Source organism: Tinamus guttatus, unplaced genomic scaffold (assembly GCF_059628265.1).
Source record: "Tinamus guttatus ecotype Peru unplaced genomic scaffold, ASM5962826v1 Tinamus_guttatus_pri_ptg000047l, whole genome shotgun sequence".
Taxonomy (NCBI): domain Eukaryota; kingdom Metazoa; phylum Chordata; class Aves; order Tinamiformes; family Tinamidae; genus Tinamus; species Tinamus guttatus.
Window position 1 is genome coordinate 1812624 of NW_028288581.1, and position 21596 is coordinate 1834219.

The 21596-nt window shown below is 43.7% G+C and overlaps 1 protein-coding gene across 2 annotated transcripts in view; it reads left to right on the forward strand.

The window, feature by feature from the left end:
* NAXD (NAD(P)HX dehydratase) overlaps positions 1-21596 on the forward strand; it is a 43695-nt gene that overhangs the window by 21678 nt on the left and 421 nt on the right. For both annotated transcript variants that reach the window (XM_088538450.1, XM_010227246.2), the window contains 4 exons: positions 8870-8920; positions 9001-9105; positions 9466-9586; positions 17792-17912. In XM_088538450.1, coding sequence (XP_088394576.1) covers positions 8870-8920; positions 9001-9105; positions 9466-9586; positions 17792-17912 — 398 coding nt within the window. The remainder of the gene's footprint in view (positions 1-8869; positions 8921-9000; positions 9106-9465; positions 9587-17791; positions 17913-21596) is intronic.

Below are 21596 nucleotides of genomic sequence, written 5' to 3' on the forward strand. Positions count from 1 at the left end.
GTGGAGGACAATTTCAGAAACCTTATCTTCCACCCCTGTTGAAGCATTAAGTATTTGATGTTGTGGTAGGCTTGCAAGGAAAATCCCTGGCAGTGGTTACTTGGAAAGGATGGGAAGTGCTTGGGCCATTGACACAGATCACCTCTATATAACCATATAATGTGCCTGAGGAGAGAGCATGAGCAGCCTGTTTTTGTTTCAGATGAGCTCTCTGTTTCATCTCTCCTTGAGGTATCAGCCTTTGAGCTTGCTTTGGAAATTTGCACCCCCCATCCTTCAGACCTCCTGCATTCAGGATATAGGCAACGCTTCACAGCTTAAAAAAAAAAAAAAAAAAAAAAAAGTAAGTTCCAGAAGCCCAGTACACCATCTGCATCAGCTTGTACAGCCTACAGATTGCAGAGCTACCTTTTGTCGTCAGAGCATGTGCTGTTAATATTAAATCTGCCTCTCAGGGCTTGGAGGAGCATTTTCTTCTTGCCATGTGAGCAGCCACCCTTGGTTGCATTTGTACCAAACGTGAGGTGATGCAGGATGTCCAAGAGGCTTCCCAGGGTAATCACAGAAATCCTATTTCTGTTTTTGACACCTGTGACCAGCGGGATGGATATGAACAACAGGGTTACTGTTCGGGATCACTCAGTCGTAAGCGATCACGTGCACTCAGGACAGCATGAAGCTGTTTACCCCAAAACCATGTTTTTTTTTGAGGTCTATAGGTCACATGTACTTTGCTTTCTGCCTTGCTGCCCCCCCTCCAAGGAGTCCCCTGGAGATCCCCATTATGGGTGTTCTGCAGCTGAAGTAGCCCCACTTGCTGCTCTCAGCCCTGGGAGGTGGGAGGAGGGATCTGTGAGTGACCCTGCAGAGGCAGGAACGGGGGGCATGGATGTGCATCCGTCGGGCACATGCACACGTGGGCTGCGTGGTTCTGTACCGCCAAGGTCAGGGCATGCAGCACAGGTGGGATCTAAGGAAAAAGCCCTCTCGCTAGCCAGGCCTCCTTGCTCTCGCACCGCCTCACAAGACTAGTTGTGAACATGCTAAGAACTGTTGGTGTTCTGGGGTGCTCTCACAAACGTCCTGATTAGAAAAGTAGTGTTTGAAAATATGCCAACAGGATCTTCAGTAGAGGTTTATGCAGCTTGCAAGCAGATTTTTTTTTTTTTAATCATAGGTAATGGGTCTGGATGAAAATCATTCTTGATGAAGCTGGATGTTTATATGCTATTGGAGTGCAGGTTTATGTTGTTTAAATTTGTTTTGATATTTGAAGGCATTTGTGAGCAAAATGCTGGAACTGGGTACCTTTTCAGCTCTCGTGAGCATCATTCAGCTAGAAATCATAAAAATAAATCGGTGAGCATAATTTATGAGGTTAGTATTAAATTTATGTTTACTTCAACTTAAGATAAAATGCCTACATCTTATCATAAGCCAAATCTGTCATTAACATAATTGACTATAAGTTGGAAAGGTTTTAAGCTTGCTCTGTGCACCTGTTCAGATTTAGGGTTCTCACTGTGAATGGTAATAAACAGAGTTATTGCTCTAACTGGATTTGGATGGGTTTAGAATGCAAGTGTCTAAGTGTATCTTTCCGGATGATGTAGATTTGTACATGGATTTGGGAGGATAACCAAAAAGAATGGCTTTTTTTTTAATGCATAACCAGGGAAGTATTTCTGAGGCTTCTGCTCTACTACTCTTGTGATTCTTTGAGTTCGGGCATTCGTCTGCATTATGTCACTTCCTCTTTAAGAATATGGTTGAGGCTAATGCTAAGAAACTGTTATCTGCCCTTTTCCTGCAAATTTGTCAGGAGATGATCTGCTCTGAGTTCAAAGAGGGGATCTGCAAGAGGATCATGCTCACTTTTTTTTTTTATGTGGAACAGAACTGTTCTGAGTAGCTGCACTGTAGTGCTTTCAGCTTCACTGGTTGTAACAGCAGCTTTTAATATTTCCTAAAGCACCTGATGAACCTGGGAGCGTAGAGGGGCTCTTCAGTCAGATTCTCTTCTTGCCTGGCTTAGGTGAAGTATTTTCATGTGCACCTGCAAACTGTTTTTGTAAAACAAGGTGTAGTTCACGGTGCTAAATTTAAAGTACAAAAGCTCTAGTTACATTGGATACTGTGCAGACTATGAGGTACAGAAGCATTTGTTTGAAATAAAGGATATTCTGCTGTTATGTGACTTTCAATCAAAATTTCAGAGTGCTGATCAGTGGTGATTAGTGATCGGAGATCAGTGGTGATTAACTGCTGTTAATCATTTCTTATGTGAGGTTTGAGAGGGGAGTGGAGCGATTAATGAGCCAGTGATAGTTATGCATACAGGAATATATGAAGTAAAACTGAGGCAATTTTAGGTTAGTTAACAGGTGACTTAGGTAAATCTTGTCCACAAAGTGAGAATTTGCCTGTCGTTGCTGGGTTTTGAAAGAATGATGGTTTCTTGGGTCAGTTTGTGAGAATTAATGAAAGCAAAGGCAGTACCTCTCCCGGTAGACTGTATTTTTCCATCATTAGGTGGAAAACAGTTATTACAAAGATGATTCAAATTAGAAGAATCTCAAACAGCGGAGCTGCATTTTAATGCGCTGAACAGCCTTCTGCACCAGATGTAGTCTGTTTGGGGAACATATCTCTATTCCCACCCTACCCAACTGTAGCCTTAAGTACAGCCTGGACTTAATATATTTGCCTACCTCTAGCTGTGCAAGATTACAGATTTCTGCTTGCCTAGCACATCTTCCCAGCCCAGAGCTGCATCCTGACCTACATGCAGCTGTGTCTGTGCTAACTCTGCATTTACCTATGGATTTAACTATGGATTCAGGATTTCTGGATGAAAGCAGGAGCCGTATGGGAGATAGTAGCAATTATAGATTGTTTTCAGCAGCAGTTTCTCACCCTCTGAGGGTCAGCAGCAGCAGCAGCTTCCAGGAGGGGCTTCCACTCCTTTCTGATCATTTAAGGGGGTCTGTGTATAACCCGTGCAAGGCTACACACCTCTGGGTGTCTGCACCAGCCCAGGGCTGAGTGGCTGTTGCTGCCCCCAGTGTCCACCTTAGTTGGCTCAGGACCATGGGGCAGCCCAGATCAGGAGCAGATGCTGAAGCACTGAAGCTGAACTACAGTAGCAATCACCTTAATATAGCCAGTGTGACAGAAATAGTAATGGAGCTTTCAGGGAGGGGGCCTCTCGGTCACTCCTGGTTTGCAAGTGGTGCTTCCCTGACACTGTGTGAATAAAGGCATGGGGTGTCACTGGCAGGGCAGATAGTGCCCAGGGAGGCCTGGCAGTTGCCTCTGGAAAGACAAGGATACTACTCTCCTAGAAATATGGTTATAAATAAGCTGTCTGTGTTTGAACTGTTCTATAAAGCGCCTCCCCTTAACAGTCCTCCTAAGACACTGTATCTTAACTTGAGAACATTTAGCAGAAGATTGAACTACATAATTGAAAATGTGAAAATGAATTAGTGTTCTGGGACAGATGTTGCTTTATATTCTGCTATTGTGGTTTTCTATCTATTTCATTAAAATTCTCTCTTTTATTAAAAGCACCGGCTATAATTTCCCGGTGGTTCTTTTTGTAAATACTGAATGCTAAGACTGTTGTGTAGCAGGGCCCATTTATTGTTCAAAACACAAACTGTGATACAACTAGGAACATACTGAAAATCACTGAATCCTCCTGCTGCCAATCCATGCCTAATTAAAAGCTAAAAAAAGTGCTCTTAAGGTGGTCGTTACACATAGGCCGCCTGCAGCTGGCGGGGCTGGGTGGACAAGCCCAGCTTGAGCGCAGAGCTTGGCTTATGCAGGAGTCTGGGGATGCTCACATGGGGCATTAACCAATTTCTGCTCCTTGCGACCTTAGGGTGGCCACTCTATGAAGGCTTCATTGCTGATCAGATGTCCTTGGATAGCAGTTCCTAGTGTAATACCATGTACAGTGCCCCAAGAAGATGTTCCTCTCTCCCACTCCTGTTCCAGCAGGCAGTTTCTTGCATCAGGTCATCCCCGCCCCTTCCGTTCCTCTGCACCCTGCCAGGGAAACTCTGCGAGAGCCCTGGATGTCGGTGTTAGGGCGGCACACGGGAACGTTGTGTTTCACAGCGAGACTGTGGTCTGTCTGCTGCAGAAGCTGTCGTGCTTTTCTGCGCTGCTGTGCCACCTTTCAGCACTAACTTGTGTCTTCATTCCTTCAAGCGTTTTGCTCCTGAGTTCATTTCTAACCTGAATGATTCTGATTTCATGTGCGTGTGCTCTTGGGTTTTTTCTTTCTTTTACTTAAAAAAAGAAGTTTGGCTAGTCTCTTTGTCTCTTTTATAATTCCTGTGTGAAAGTTGGGACAGCAAACACAGATTTCTATTAAAATTAACACATTGCATTTCGAGGAATCGCTTCAATGATAAATAATTAATTAAAAACCAAATTATTTACCCTTACACTATAATTTTTCTCTATTATAGTTACAATAAAATTGGCTATCTTTGCTCAGATGCAACTCTACATTCTTTTGTGACACAACTTCTTTCTTAGTTCTTACCGAGTAGATTCCTTGCATTGTATTCCAGGATGTGCAGTCACAGAGCAAAGAATTTCAGGGAATTTTCTGTTTCATGAGCAGTACAAATGTAGGTTCAGGCTAATTTTATCCCTTCTGACTCTTTCTCTTCAGTTGCCCCAACAAAAGTTGCAATTCTCAACACATAATTTTGGACATTCGTAAATGTTGAGTATTTATTTGATGTCCCTAACAAGCATTCACCCTGTAGGAAGTTTTCCCATGTTGCCCAGTAGTTACGGTGCATTCACAGCATGTGCAAATCACAGGTAATTTCCTTTTCATCTTAATTGCCGTAGGACCTTGAACTTGGGTCTCCAGTGTGTTAGCGGAGGAGAATTTGCCAGAGGAAGGGTCTGAATTTCCGTCTGGGATAACGTGTCTAACCCATGTGGCTGTAGGTCCTGAGGCTGGAGCACAGGGGCTCCTCCTCACTCATTCCCTGCTGTGTGGCTGCCGCCAAGGTTGCCTGGAGAGTCTGGTCCTTCCTTTCTGGATGTCCTTGAGTGCTCCTGAGCTGAGTGAAGCAAGTGGAAGAATTCCTGCCTCCGTGAGCCAAGCAGAGCTTTTCCTGTCACAGTGTGATGTGTTCTGGGCAGAAGAGGGCGGTGCGTAGGAATATGCTGGAGCTGGGAGCATCCAAAGTGTTAATAGTTGAGCGGTGTTTGAAGGGAAGGGACTGTGTCTTGGTTTTGTTGTGGATAGAGTTCATATATGTTGCTATTTGGCTTGGTGTTTTGGTGTTTGAAAACCCACCTTAACTTTGGATTTCAGGCTTTTTCTTTAATAAAGCTTTAAAGTATCTTTAATTGTCAATGTTCTCTTCTAAGCCTTTTCCCATATAAGTAAGTTTTGCAGGGGGTAGAACTGAACACACTTTGGTGTGAAAGCAGAGCTCATCTCAACTGCATTGATGGTATAATTAACAACAAAGGTTCTTGCATGTAGTGACTACAAGTAATAGCAGAGGAAAGTGTGGACATATAGATTCAACTAAAAGTTAATTTTTGTGCTTTCCAGAAACAAAATACCCTGCAAAGACATTCAATCCAGTATTGCTGTTAGAATATCCTACTATTCCAATATTTTTTTTTTCAAGGAAATTCTTGGAATAACAGCGAGTTTAAAAGTGGAAGTTGCCTTGCCCAGCTCTGGGTCTCCAAGAACGAAGCCGTAAGTTGTCTCAGATCCTCTGTGGTTACTGCACAGAGACTCAGCCCCTCCTAGGAGAGGTGCCCAGCCCCGTGGGGAGGTTTCACCCTCCCAGCGTGAGACATTTGGCCCTTAAATGGCAGCAGGTGAGATGAATCCTCACTCAAGCAATAGGAGGCCAAGGCTCTTTTCCACTGGGTCTTATCGTAAGGGGACTTTCTTACCCCTGTTGTTGCTTTATTTTGCTTACTAGATTACTACACAGGTGTAGTACACACATACACATGCACAACCCTGGTACTTCCTCTCTTAGGAGCCTTGTCTGTCTCCAGGTAATTTCTCTCCTGGGTCAGGGAATGAGGAGGAAAGGAAAATGCTTGTTTTTTTTGTTTTGCTTTGGCTCAAAAGGGAGGTTTCTAAATACGATAAAGGACTTTGTATCCTCTCATTGTTTGTTTTATAAGAGGAAAGAGAAGCAAAGATCACTTCAGTAGTTTAGATTAGAATTTGGTACCTCAGAGACTCGCTGCACAATACAAGTTTGCCAGTAAGTCTTGCTTAGCAAGATGAAATTTTTCTTCAAAGCAGAGGTCAAATGTTTCTCTGAGAGTTGCGGAGACCATAGTAGAGAAGAGGGGACTCAAAGCATTGCTGGGAAGAAGGGCCTTATTTCTCTAGAGTGTGGCAGAGATATAGCTTTTCAGAGGCTTTTTACCTTTATTTGTACTTTTAGGCTTTGTAACTTCTGCCTTGTTTTCGCATTTTTTAATGCATACGTTATTTTGTGGCTAATGGTTTTTCAGAATTTATTGATAAAGCCGTTTGCTGGGTATATACTTATGTATATGTCTGTGTGTGTGCATGTATATGTATATGTGTATGTGTAGAAAAATACTGAAATTCTAACCAATAATCAGGATGACAATTATGAGTTAAAATGAGAAGATAAATAGATGGGTAGCAACAGCCCAAATGTAACTGCTTCAGAAACAGCACACTGAAGCAAAATAATTCACTGGATTAATATAAGGAAGTTAAGAGAATAGTTTGGAAGGGTTACGAACATTTGAGATACGTTGTTTGCCATCAACCTTTATTATGGAATAAGAAGAGGATTTTTTTTCATTTAAAAATGAACTATTATGAAAGATGACGTTAAGAGAATAAACTGAAGATTCAAACTAATGAGAAGTCGGGCAGTAATCATTTTAAGCATACTGGAGGAGTTTGCTGCTAATGTACAAAAAAGTTCTGTTTGATAAAATCTGGTTATAAGACTTGGTTGCAGAAAGTGATATTTTGTGCTCTCAGAAATTGTGGGGCGTGATCTGAATGCCTCCTTCACGTGCTATCTTTGACGTCCTCTGGACCTCAAAGCCAGATGATACCATATCCGAAAAGCTGAGTAGATTTCAAAATGCTTGGACCTCTGGATGGATAACTTTCATCTGCACAGGGGAAGGAGATGTGAACCTGTGTGATAGGCCCACTGCCTTGATTCTTAGTTACCAGGTGGCTCAAATTAAACATAATTGCTAATGAATTTAGTGCAATGGAGATAAATCAGTAATATTTCTCTGAAGGGAAACTAAGATGACAGGTCTGTGCAGATAAATAATGAATAAGGAAATGACTGTCTCATAGATTTCTTAAAATCTTCGAAAGGAAAGCTGTTTATTTTTAATATGGCAAAACTAAGTCTACATTTATTTTAAGATTCCATCCTTGCACTGCAGTTAAATGTTCTTATTCATAAATCTGAATAATGTAGTAGTGACTGAATGGTGTGAGTTGTGTAAAACTTGCTGTTGTTCAGAATTACTTAAGCTGCTGAATATAAAAGGTAACTTGTGCTGCTCCGTGGGAATGCCCAGAGCGGGAGGCACCGGGCACCGTGTGACGTGTAGCCCAGGCTGACAGGAGCCCAAATGCCTGTGCACAACAGAAAGGTTTGCAGTCCTGAGGGACCTCTCATCTAGCTCCAGCTGAGTACTGGGAGGAGAAGCCCTCTGCTTGTTGCTGTGGGCAGCACTGCAGTCTCGCGTGTACCGTGTGCACTCGGTGCCCACACAAACACAACGAGCTGGAGTTGAAGCGTGCGGCGCGGTCAGAATGGAAGGGCAGGGTTCCTACTGCAGTGGGAAAAATCAGAATCGTGTGGGAATGAGTTAGTGAGGATGTGTACATTCCATGATGAATGATTTGAAGGAGGCAAGGCGGAGAGCGTTACTCTTGTCCACAGTGCAAGAACAGAGATATATTCAGTACTCTGAAAATTAATTAAAGCCATGTGATAGCTAATCCGAAGAGCTTAATAGCTTTGAAAAATAATTCAGCTTTTAGATGGAACACATATTCTGTTATCATAGACAGAGAAAAAAGAATGATACTCTCCATCTTAAAATATAGAAATTTGTAAACATTGAAAAAGCTTGAATATCAGTTACAGCTCATTTAAAAAAAAAAAAAGAAAAAAAAAAGTGCATTAGTCATTGTTGCTGTTCAGTTAGGAGAAAACAAAAGCAAAGAGTCTGCTGACAGATACTGCTCACTAAAAGCAAACTTTGCAAAAGTCTGTACTCTGGATTTTTTGGGGTTTGTTTTGTAGGTGTAAAACCTCCAGCATCACACTGAAATGACGTGTCGTGTTCTCCTGGTCTCAGGATGCATGCACAGGAATGCAAATGTAGTATTGGGGCTATCATAGAAAAGCAACTGAAACTTGTACTGTTGTTATTGGTAGATTTCTACCATGATATTTATTTGGATTTTCTCTTTTTTAATTGGAGGTATGTGTGTTTGCTGTATATTGCTTGCACTCACATCGCATGACTCCCATAGCAGGAAGAGTGAGTTAGATTATTTTCATGATGTGAATCAACAAGGTGTCAGGTGTAGAAACACTATTCACATTAAACCAGGAAGAGAGCAATGTAACTGTAAAATTACCAGATGATATGGAAATATCTTCTGTTACTCTGCAGTATGCAAAAGATCTGTTTATTTTATTTTGAAAAAAAAAAAAAAAGACTAGATTTGTTGTAGAGATCCCTTTTGATAAGAAGAAAAGGCTAGATTTCTCCTGGACCTTCTGAGAGTTAAATTAGCAAACAACTTAGTTATCTTTATTTCTTGCAGGGTATTATAGAAAAAGCGAAGATCAAAGGAATTCCAATCATTATTGATGCTGTAAGTACTTTTTTGGTTAATTCAGTAATTTGTCATTTAAGAATCTATTTAGTAAATGTTTGTCTTACTGGTTTTTGCAGGATGGACTGTGGCTCATTTCCCAGCAGCCTTCTCTTATTCAAGGCTACCAGAGAGCTATTCTGACTCCAAACTACATGGAGTTTAGCAGACTATATGAAGCCATGGTGAGCTATTTTCCTTTTTGATGGTTAAAACATGCAAAATTAATCTTGTAGTCTTTAAAAGTAAACGTCTTTTTGCTAGGTTAAATATTATATGCTGTTTCTTATATCTGAGAGAAACATTGCATAGGTTTTGATTCCATGAGATAATTGCCACCACAGCAGTGCACATTCTTAAATTGAGCTCTTTTTAAAAAGACCCTTTCTTAAGCTTTTTTGGCATTTCAGAATGAGTATAGTATAAAAATAGCAGGACAGAGAGATGGCAATACTTTCTGTTTTTTGCTCACAGAAGTCACATGTGTTGGATTATTTTGTTCTAGTAGTAAAATATGTTCTGTGTCTGGAATTCTTGTGTTGTAGCTTAGAGACCCTGTAGACAGTAGTGATCATCATGGATGTGTGTTAAGACTGAGCCAAGCCATGGGGAATTTGACAGTGGTTCAAAAGGGAGAACGAGATCTAATTTCAGATGGAGAGAAGGGTAAGTGAAGCCTTTGCTTTCAGCAGTGTGCTGGTTTTGTTTGTTTGCCTTCTCTTGTTCAATGGTTGGACTGTAAGTGCACTGTGTAGTAGTAATTGGTTGACTGTATTCCCCTGGAAATGGAAGGGAGGGTTCTCTTTGCGGATAACCTTCAGGTGCTCTGTGTAAGGTGATATTTTAAAAGGGCATTAAGTGTAACTTGTTTTATTTGATGAAAAAATGTGGTTATTTTTCTTTTAAATGGCTATAATGTTTTTTACATTACACAAGTATTGAGGGTTTTTGTGTGTGTGTGTGTGTGTGTGAACGTCTTGAAAATCCTTAGTTGAGAGGGTCTATGCAAGTGCACATAGTATTGCTAAATTAATGGAGGATAGCACTGTTGTTTCACCATATGTTGCTGGTCTGAAAATGGAAGATGTCTAAAGGTTCATGGACTACTCAGTTCCTTGAGTATTGTCCATCACCATTGGGTTGCAGATTAGCATGTGTCTTGTACATTAGTCCTGGCAACTTTTCTTTTTAATTTAGCTATAGATTGCCATTTCTTAAAATGTTTTCTTGTAAGTATGGTGAAAGCACACTTGAAAAAACTGGCCGTCTGTCAGAGGCCAACATCACTCACTCTGATCAGTGTAACAGGAATTCTTGAGTGCCCTCCTCCCATTTTGATACATGGTCTTGTTTCCCATAAGCAGCAGCTCTGCCCATAACTACTTAGAACACTAACATCTGACAAACATTTGTGCTACTTCAAAATTGTTTTGTGTCTGTGTCAATTTTACACTCTCTGGAGCCATGGGAGATTTTTATATAAACTAGAAAAATACCTGTAATACGGCAGGGAGTTTGTGCAGAGTTTGTCAGCAGCACCGACGACACCGGCGCCGCCAGGGTCAGTCAGACACGGGCAGTGCTGTCCCCCCGCACGCCTGGGCCGACTGTGCCAGGGAACAACACCACAGGGTCGCATTGTGCCCTGGCACAGTCGGCCCACGCGTGCGGGGGGACAGTGCGACAGCCGCCCCGTGGGCTGTGCCGCCTGCGGAGCGCCCTGCCGGCGCCTGCGGTTCGGGTCTTCGGCCCCTGCTCTTGGCCTGTGGGGCTCCTGCTTTCCTGAAGGAAATTCGGGAAAATTGGAGAGCTTTAGATTGAGCACGAGATTCAGCGTATCTCCGCTCCTCTTTTGAGTGTTGTTGTTGTTCTTGAGGTGAACGTAGTGCCAGCACTGGCTGGAGACTGGAGAGAGCTGATACTCCTCCTCATTGTCTCTTGGCATGCAGGACCCAAAAACAGGGAGCAACTCCAGCTCTTTCTGTTCTGAAACTGGAAGCTCAGGTGTGGCACAAGTTTGATACAGGTTTTATGTGTGCTTTTTCAGCTTTTCATTGGTTTTTTTTTTTTTCCTCTCAATTTTTGCCCTGCCTCTGTTCCGTTCTCATTTTGTTCTAGTTTAGTTAAGTAGGTGTTTGATTTGAAATATAAACAATTCTGCACCTTCAGGCACTTGCGCGATGTCCAACTAAGGTTACTTTCCTGTCTCTTACATTGGTTCTGTCATTAGCGTTTTTTTTCTGTCCTGGATTACAGATATTAAAGGCAACATTCTTGAGTCATAAAGGAGCAGTTGTTGGGTTTCATACAGGTTATAATGTCTGTTATAAATACTGGTTTTGGGGTTTGTGGTGCTTGTAAGAAAGTTAATTCCTGAGAAATTTGTAGAAGTTAAAGACTTCAGCCTGCTTTGACAAAGATGTACTTTGAGTCCCACAGCAGAGCCTGTCCTGTTGCTCAATTTTTGAAATGTTCCTCAAATACAGAATTACCCTGAGAAAGGGATCCTGCTTTCTGCTTTGTGCTGCAACATCTTTCATGCCACTGACCTTGAAGTGTCTCAGGGGGTTTTCACTATTAACTTCTGCTTCTTTCCATCTGTTTGTTCTTCCAATCTAATGTCATTTGTTTTTCAGCTGAGACAACATTCATGATGATTCCTGTATGAGGGGAAGCCCAGATCATTGGATCAGGCCAATGTCCTCTGACACATAACTATGAAATGATCTGTGTCTGCTTATTACTTTTTTTTTTTTAATGTCATCATCCATCTGTAGCTTAAGCCTTACCTTTTTTCAGGCATTTCCTGCTTGACCTCATGTACTTTTTGCACTAATACTGCAGTTAACTGCACTTTTAAACTGTCTCCCTAAGGAATATAAGGCATGCATAGTTTTGGAAAGAGAAAGTCTGAGTGCTCTACAGAAGAAGGAGCAATTGCAAGTTGGACTATGTAACTTTAAGGCTGTGTGCTTGGCTGTTGTAGAAGGGAGGCTTTTTTGAGGATACAGGATTTTGTAGCAAGGAAAGCTGGGACTTGGTTTCTTTATAGTTTATAGTGGTTGTAGTGGTTATTTTCAAGTACTTACATTCACATGGCTGTAGGGAATTCAGTGGAATTAGTTTAGGACCAGGAAGGCTATAAAGCAATGCGATAGTGGGTTAAAAGTACAGGTGTTGGTGGATGATTCCCATCAGCAGGGAGCTCTGTAATCTGAGCAAAATGGCACAACAAATTCTTTTTGAAAACTGAAGCTTAATTCAAATTAAAAATAAGACAGATTTTGTTTACAGTCAAAGAGATCAGCTACGAGAACAGCATGGCTCAGACTGGGAACAGATTCCCAAACTGTAAACTCTCTGAACACTTATGAGGTTTGTTTTTGTAGAAGAGCAGATTAGATGAATGAAATAGTTCCTGATGGCTCTACCATCAGTATAGGATGACCTGTGTGGCCTCTGTGAAATCAGTAATAATGGTCTAATACAAAGGAGGCTTTTCTAAAATCTGTCTCAGTTTCAGATATGACCTGCCAACTGCCCTGTAAACATAATCAGAAAGATTTTAAAAAGTTTTATATACTGTTTTTCTCTTTCCTTTTGCAATTTCACATTATAGCTTGGTCTACAGTTGTTGATTCCCTGTTCTACAAAGATGAGCTTCACCATGTTCTTGGTAGGTGATATCAGTGCCATCACTGACCAGGGTAGAAATGAGTACTCAGCCTATGAGTAAAAGGTAAGTCAGCTTTTATTCGCTATGACTCAGCTCTCTCAGGTTTTCTTTATATCATTCCTTGGAGAACTGGTCAATAATGAAGTGTGGTTATACAAATCTCAGTTCCTAACATTTTTAAAATTTGGTTAGGTCCTTGGAATAGGCTAGTTTTTATGTGTCTTTTAGCTTGTTTTTATTAAAGTGAGTTTTTTTTTTTTTTTTATTTTCCCCCTAGCGGCTGTGTTTATCCTCTCCTCTCCCTTCCAAAAGGCAGTTTTTAGGGGTAACCAGCCAGCAGCCACCTTCAACTGCTTTTACCTGGAGCCAGGAGCCAAACGGAGCTTCTCTTCCCTTGCCCAGCTGCAGCTGTGGTCAAGAGAAGCAAAGAAGCGGCCGAGGGAGCGTCTGCTGCTGAATAGGGGGTAAAAAGCTGCCCGCTGCCATAAATCCCTAGGCAGTGCTTATAATTTCAACCTTTCATTCCCTCTGCAAATGGGGAGGAAGCTATTCAGTGCTTGCCATCGCCCTTCCCGGAGGGAAGCTGTCGTGGTGCCCGGTGCATCCTGCCTCTTTCCGGACGTGCCGCCGGCACCGTCGGCTCCGTTGTGCGGACGGAGCGGGGCGGGCAGGTCGCGCGCCCCATCCACGGCGTCGCCCCGTTCCCGGCACTGCCCGGCCTTTTGTGTCTTCTGCATCCTTTCTCATCCCCTTGGATAGGCTCTCGTACCTATCCAAGAAAAGAAAATGAGGTTTGGGTTATTCTCTTTCTGCTTTAGTTGCCTAATGGCTCACACTCAAGGACCTAGCTAAGTTTTAAAAGTGTGGTGAGGGAGTATAATATAACAGTATATGAAAGCCAACTTATATTTTCCATATCAGTTGAGTGATTTTTTCCAACCCTCATATTGGCTTTGTTGTCTCATTGCACTCAGGTTCATGTTTCTGTCTGGGAGTCCATAGTCTCCAGCTGTCTAGTTTTCTGAACTAACTTGCAAAAGGAAAAAGATAAATTTCTACCAGTATGAGCAGCTCCTAGGTTAGGGATGTATATCCATACAAAATATTAGTCAAGATCTGATAATGGTCTAAACCTGGATCTTCCATTTGATGAAGCAAAATGGTCCTTGACTGCAGTGCTACTTTGCATAAAAGTTGTAGTCCTAAGCCTTTTAATTAAAAAGAGATAATTTGGGGTGCTGAGGCATAGCTGACGTTAGCCATGTACTCTAGCTGGGTCACAGAATGGTTGCATCTTTCATGGATGGATCCTTGAGCGCTTGGGAGATGGATGAGTCATTAGTCCTGCTTTGTGGATGGAAGGAAACAAGTACAGAGAACCTGTGCAGGACATCCAAGGTTTAGGTATCAAAGCTTAATCTTCTCGCAGAACTTTATTAGTTTGCAGCCTCAATAAAAGTATTATTTTGTTCAGGAGGCTTTTCCCTCTTTAGCATCAGCAGTATTAAGTGTTTAGTCTTACCCATATTTCACATTTTATGATCTAAATAGAAACATTCAAAATTAATCTGTTTTGTTTACTATTATGCACATTGCTAATCAAGAACATGTGGACATCTGTTCCCTTTTACAGTACATAGGCATTTGGTTTTCTGACTGTAATACATGTTTAGAAGCCAATTTAAAGAGAAGCCAGCAATTTCAGTTATGTATTTTTTTAAGCGTAAAATAGCCATGTGTCCTTCTTTTGGGTTTTGATCTGCCAGCACAGTTTACATTGGGATCTCCTTTGTTTTAAAACTTGCTGGTAGTGGCAGCAAAGCAGGATGTTGTGGTCTGAATGCTTCCCTGAATGCTAACACTCATGTTATCTCCAAGGCATGCTGAGAAGGGAGTGATGATCTTCTCTTTTATGACCTGAAATATACTGGGTATAGAGCAACTAAATGACTTGTTCATAATTCCTCAAGAAGTCTGGGGCAGCATTTGGACTGTTTAGTACATTATAACTGAGATTTCTTGAGTTTCTGCTTTCCAGAATTCTGGCACTATGATTAGGCTCTTTGTTTGTTTCTGTTTCATTTTGTTTCTGTGTCACTCATACTTAAGTGTAAGTTGGTTTAATGAACGTAGGTGACCAAGAAGCCCAGGTGACACTTGCTGTTCTTCATCTGTCGTTTCCTGCGTGACCGTGTTTGTACCTGAGCGGGCCGTTTCTTACAGTTTATGTAGGCTTTGGGGACAGCTGCTCGGGAGTTGTGTTTTGAGTTTTTGTTTGGCTTTTTTTTTTCCATGAAAAGCCTGACTGTTAACAGTACTCGGTTACTTTTTCAACTCATCACCTTGTGAAATAATGACATCAGATTTGCTTGCCAAGACCTATCAAAACCAAAGCAAAAGGAGCCGCCTCCGAGCGCTGCCCAGGCCATGCGAGTGGGCACTGGCTGTGCCGCAGGCTCTTGAGGTCTCTCTGGTGAACTGGGTTGAACCTCTCCTTGCTTTTGGTGGGGATTGGTGTCAGCCTGCCTAACCCAGGGTGGCTCTGGTTGCTCTCTCCTTGTGGCCTTTTCTGTCTTAGCTCTTGCCCTGTTGCTCTGGATTCAGCCGCCTCCATCTCCTCAGCTCTCCTGGAATTTGAAAAGTCAAATTTTCAAGGCGTTTTGATTTAAATCATTACTTTAATGTGGTATTACCTTGCTGAGCAATGGACTGAGAAGTATTTCATCCTCATGTAAATACATCATTCTTCTTCCCAGAGGAAAGAACTCTGTCTATTTGGCATCATCACTGACTACTGAGTCCTCCCTGTCTAGTAACGGTCCTGAAAAGGTGCCTCAGAGCAGCAAGGGAGGAGATGGGCTGCCCAGCCCCTGCGGAGCCACCTGGTGCAGCCAGCAGGTCCCGGGCGTCCCGTAGGGGATGCAGGGGTGGGAGAGCAGCTGGGTTTCATTGTCCTGGGAAAACGCTGGGAAAAGCATCACGGAGTCTTTGTCCTTCAGGGATTTGGCAGCGTGCCACTTTGTCTTGGTGGCTGTATGGAATTGCTCTTTTATTTTAAAAGGCCTTAACAGTGTCTGTTGTTCAGAGGAGGTTTCACTGCTCTTCACGCTGCCTGTTGCAGTGTCCATCATCCTTTTCTTTGGAGATGCTCTTTGAGGAACTGAGCCTCTGTGCGTTTTACCTTTCCCCTCCTTCCGGGGAGTTTCCTGGCCTCTGCGCGCAGTACAAAGATCTGCCTTTGTTGCTGCTGGTGAGGTAGCCTTGCACACATTTGAGACACACACACACAATACACACACGCACACAAACAAAAGAGCACTTTTTTGTGGCAGGGTTTTGTGGTTGGCCTAGTTTGAGGAGCTGTTGCTTTCCTTAGATGGTTCAAAACTGACGGGAAGGTTGTGGGGCTGCAGAATAGAGGCAGATGGTGCCATGCAGCTAATAAGCAGGGGCCTGTGCTCAGCCGTCACTCAGGAGGCCTCAAAGCTTTGAACAGAGAATTTCCATCCTGCCTCCTGCCAGGAGTTCAAGACCTCAAAGTGAAAATCCTGTGAGATACCATCTTCAAAGTAGCAGAATTAGAGGTAATTTCTCCAATGCATTCTATTAAAAAAAAAAAAAAAAAAAAAAAAAAAAAACAGACATACCTTTTTTCAAATAGCTAACTGGGAAGAGCAGTGCACTTGTGAAATTTGGCATTAACTACCATTCACGGAGAGACACGTCTAGAATCTTAATTTGGAGGTGGGGGTGGGGAGGGTGGCAGAGCAATGGGGAAAAGGAGCTGCTGGGATCCCGCCGTGGCGCCTGCTGCGCTCGCGGTGCCGGTGAATCTTCACCCTCCCAGGGGCAGCAGGAACGCTCGAGTGCCTGGGCCCATGAGGCAGCAGCTACTGCTGGGGGCTTGGTAGGAGACAGGGGCGAAGGACAGGCAGGCTCTCTGCCGCGCTCGGTAACGAAAAAGCAGCACTGAACTATGCAGATGGGCTGGGAGCGGATTGACTGTCATCAGTCCTGCTTTGCGTCTTGCTTTTTAAGAAGGCTTACCTGCAGGCCCTTCATTTTTTCATGCCTACCCAAATGTCTTTGAATAAAAAGTAAGAATCCTATTCCCTCCATAACACCTGGGCTCCCCTGTTCATGTGCCTTGGAGCAGCCTCATCTAAGCCCCTTGACAAAATTGGAGTAGAAGCCCTGGTCCCAAGACACTGCTCTCCTATTTGAAAGGATTGTTCGTGTGCTTGCAAACATGAGGGACCCGAGCAGCTGAGATGTGGAGGTTCACTACTACCACATCTTCCTTTCTGGTAGGAGAGAAAAATAAGCTTTTCTTCAAAGCCAGCAAGAGGGAAAGCTAAAGATGAATACAATGTGCTCACAAGAGAGTTTGGAGAAGGGTAGCAGAATTGATGCTGCTTTCTTTTTGTACGCTTCATTCCTCCCTGTGACTTCCTCTCGGGCCTGTTGAGAGTGAAGGACAAGAGAATTAAGTTTAGTGAAACCGTTTCCATGTGCTTCATAGTTTAAGCTCCGCGAAGAGGTCAGTTTGAGCAAGAACCTTTGTGTAGTCAAAGCAGAAATGCAACATCTGATGCTGTAGTCTAGCCTGTCCATGGTGATATTGCTGATGAAAACACATGTGTAATGATGACATTGCTCATAAGCAATTAAAATTACTTACTGCTTTTATAAGGCCCAAAGAAAACAGACAGCTTTCAGTGAGGTTTGATTCTGATGCGTTTTTAGTTGTATTCTTCTGCATTTGCTCTTTGTAAAACACCTTTTCTCATGTTTGTAAGCTCTGAAGGTCAGAGACTCTAAAGAGCCATGTTTGTACAAGGGCCTAGTAGAGGTATGGGGTCGAGTGTGAAGCTGATGTTTACTGTGGCAGTATCAATAATATCTGTAAAGATAAATCACTAAATTGCTTAGTGGCCGAGTCTTCTGTGGAGTGTACGTAAGTAAAGCGGAAAAAGTAACGTGTATACCTTGTGAAGTTATTCATAAAGGCTTGACACATGGTTGGTGAAGTATTTTTAAAATGCTGACATGTTTTTGTTTTTTAAGAACAGTGGATTTTCAGCATGTGCCGCTTTCTGCGGGTTTCTCCGGACGTCAGACCTCGCAGCTCCGGTGCTGTCACTGTGCCCAGAGATGGAAACGAACGTGACTCTTTTTGGTGTGTTTGCTCGTAGTTCTTGTGTGCAGTCACGAAGGAAGCAGCCGGAGATGCGGCGGACAGGGGGACCTCCTCTCGGGTTCCCTTGGAGTCTTAGCACACTGGGCATTTCTTGCCGGAGCAGAAAAAACGAATGGGTATGGATATCAATACATAACTTCTTAATTCTTGTCAGTCTGTGTCCCCCTATGGCAACTGCTATAAACGTAAATGAAATGGGAGTAGTTGGGATGGTGGTAAACAGGTACTGCTTCAAATGTGGGTTCTAGAGGACTCGGTGTAACAGTTCCAGTTGTAATAAGACAATTTTTTTCACTAATGTCTCCCAAGTTTAAGGCAGAAGAAGAATATGAATGTGGCTCAATTTCAAGGTGTGGGGTGTATATTTTCAAAACAATTAGATCTAGGCAGAAAACACAAAGAAAAATTAATGGCAGCCACTGGTAGTAATATTCATATATTACAGAAAAAAAAGTTGTAATTTACTTTTATATCTGTAATTTGATTAATTATCTTGCCTTGTAGCCAAGGAATACCCTAAGTCATGTAAGATGAGACTTGCAGATAAAATGTAATTTCAAAGAGGGTGACTATTTAAAGGAACAAGTGTCACCCCAGTTTGCTCATGTATAAAGCAGCCTTGCACTTGCAGCTGCCTGTCAGCCCGTGTTAAGTGACATCCAGCCCTGTTGGAACAGTTGGTCCATACAGTCCTGTAGCTTTTCTGTGAAAGCAGCTGCTTTAAAGGAAATCATCAAGGAGCCTGGCACAGGCAACCAGGGAATAACGGTCTCTGTCCAAGTAAGTAATGAGCTGTAGGTGTTCTCCTTGGCCTAAATATTCCTGTTTAAAAAACAACAAAACAAACAAAAAACCTGTTGCTTCACTCTTGCTGTCTTTCACTTATTACATCTGTCAATTCAGAAGTCTTCACCAAGTAAAAATATTTTCTCGTGTAACTTTAAAATATGACAACTCTTAGTAAGATCGCATGTTTCTCTAGGTTGTTGTGGGGTTCTTGGTTTTGTTTTTTTAAACTATATGAGATCATAGATTATATGAGAAGTCAGTTTGGAGTGCTTTGTTTCTTTTCTGAAAACATTGTCTTTGTTACTACCATTTTTTTGTTTCTTCCTGAGGCTTTCTTTTTGTTACTTGCTTATATGGCAGCTTCTCTCTTTTTTCTAGGTAGCTTTTCCTTCCTTTCAGTCCTTTCAGGGATATTTGTTTCGTGAGGAGATACCCAGGGCTGAACACAGCCTTCAGGCTAAGGCGTATGGCCGGCTTGCTGGGTTCGTTGGGGCCGTTGTTTATCACAAGTTTTTAATTCTTTGTGCACCTGAGTTTTGTGTGCTGGCCTGCGGCTGAGCGTGGCTCTGTGCAGCTGTCTCGATCCTTGCCCTTCTTTTCATCGTTCTTTGGTTGGTTTGTTCCAAATGTAAGGATCATCTCCTTGCTCCCAGAAGATAAACTGAGAATTATGTAACATCTTTACATTCTACAGTTGCTCCCTTTCTCCTTCTAATTCAATTCTCTCATAGGCTTTCCAATTAATTCTGTCTGTATTCCTGAACTTTTGCACTTTCTTCTGATTCTAAATTTGCATTTTGCTCACCATAATTTGTTCTTTCTGTGATGGTTCTTTTTACCTGAACGATTTCTAGCTGCTGTTAGAGGAACGAGGAAATGTGTTGTGATCTCTGAGATGCTCCATGCAGATATGTCCGTGCGTCCCTAGGAATTGCCTAGTCAGTGTTCGTGCTACCCTTGGAGCATGGGATTCGCTCTCCCCGTAGGCCTGAGGGACCCTGGATCCAGACTTAGCCGTGCCGAGGAGTTTGACATGCCCAGAATGAAGCCCGGCTTGTTCGTGTGCCTGAGATTGTCGGAGGGTTACCGAACGAAGCTCGTGTTCTCCAGGGTGTTTTGGTGCCGCTAGCTGGATTTGGGCTCCTGTGGCTTTTCCAAACAACTGTCCCCTCCGAACTCCCTTTACTTTGTAGGTGAAGGAAGGTGGGAGAATCTGTTGGCACCCGCGCTGTGCTGTGCTGGTGTTCAGGTGGCCGTTCTCAAACCCCGTTCTTACCCGCCTGCTCCAGCAAAGGAGGAGCTGCTGGACTGGGGCGACTCGTGGCCGCGGCTGCCGGGTTGCACTGCGGGCAGTCCAGCTCGGCCTTCCCCACTTGCAGCCACTGGGCTGCTTCAAAATGGATTTGAATGGAGTAGGGTCTTAAAATAGGTTAAGATTGCGTTAGCCTGAAGGATTCACCTTAGTAAGTAGGCAGGATGCTAAGGTGATAGGCTACGGTATGTAATGAACTGGTATCTCATAGCCTTAGATGCAAAGCCCGAAGCTGTCTTGAGCCCAGAAGTCGGTGTGTAATTCTTGTTCCAGGGCAGGTTTTGGGCATGCAGGATGGTGATCCTAAGGGGTCTGAAATATTCACTCCCGCACATGGGCGAGGGTGTGCAGGTGCTACCTGCAGGGGAAAAGCTGCTGCCCTGCTACCACCTCAGCCTAACCCCACGTGCTGCTTTGCCTGTGCTTTGCACAGGGAGCCCTCACAAACCTGCCCTCATCAGTGGGTCCCCAGCAGCCGACTGCAGCCAGCCGGGCCGAGCTCTTGTGCAGCCCGGAGCAGTGGGGCTGACGCCCTTGGCTGCCCTCCGGCTCCTTCTGCCCTTCTTTGACTCTGCTGCGGTGCCACAAGGGCAGCACAGGCGGCTCGGCCCCGTTTCCCCACTGCAGGGTGGCAGGGAGAACGGGCCGCCCTTTTCCGTAGTTTTCCTTAATTTCCAAGGATGTCCGTTGTTGTCTGCACTCTGCAAAGCTGATCAGATGAAGTACCTCAGTGCGGGCACTAGACTCTTTGTGCATCTTGCTGTTGACCACGTATGGGAGCAGCCGGTTGCTCCCTGGGCCCAGCACCTCCTCTGAGACCAGGCCGCTTCTGCTGCCTCTGGTGACAGGGATTGAAGCAGTGAAGGCCGAAGGCAACAGAGAAGTCTAACAGGCCTGGGCCACCCCACTTCTGAGCGCCCTCACCCCAGTGCAGGTGCGTGAGGGATTCGGAGCCACCGCAGCAGCTCCCTGTGGGGAAGCAGGACAAGTGCTGGGTTCAGAGCACAGGGGCAGGGACTCGGTGTGGCCTGAGGCAGGAGACACCTCGAGGCTCCGCACTGGCCGCCCTGCCCTGCCTCCGCGCGGTGACGCAGCCCCGTGTGGGACGCGTTACCTCATGTCCACGTTGGTGCCCTACGAAACTGCACTGAGGTGCTCGGTGAGAGGGAAGGAGAGAGAGTTAAAGACTGTGAGGTGATTCTTCAGTGTCCTCTGAAGGGAAGGAAGGGGTTTTGCTGAGAAGGAAGAGGAGGTAAAACCAGGCCTGGGAGTCTGTGTACCCATTTCTAACAAACAAGTCTGTTTTTCTGTTTGCACCCTTCAGCTGTGGTATTGCTTCTTACTCGTGGCTTATGCTTTAGGGGGAAAAAAAAAAAAAAAAAAGATCAGTCAAAGATACTCTGCAGTAAGAAGGACTTCTGCCTCAAAGACCTTCTCTCTGATGCTGACAAGCACGTTTGGGTCCAAAGATCACTTCCCCCACGGCACCAAAAGCAGAGGGCCGGAGAGTAGCGGAGTGGCCAACTTTGTGTATGCAGGAGGGGCCAGTGCTGACTGACAGGCTGAAACACAGCGCATGTTTCAGCTGAACCGAGTTCCCCTGCAGCTCTGTTACATTACTATCCTTACGAATTACACAAAACTCAGCTCGAAACAAAAATGTTTAGGTTTTGTTTGTCATTATTATTATTATTTTTTC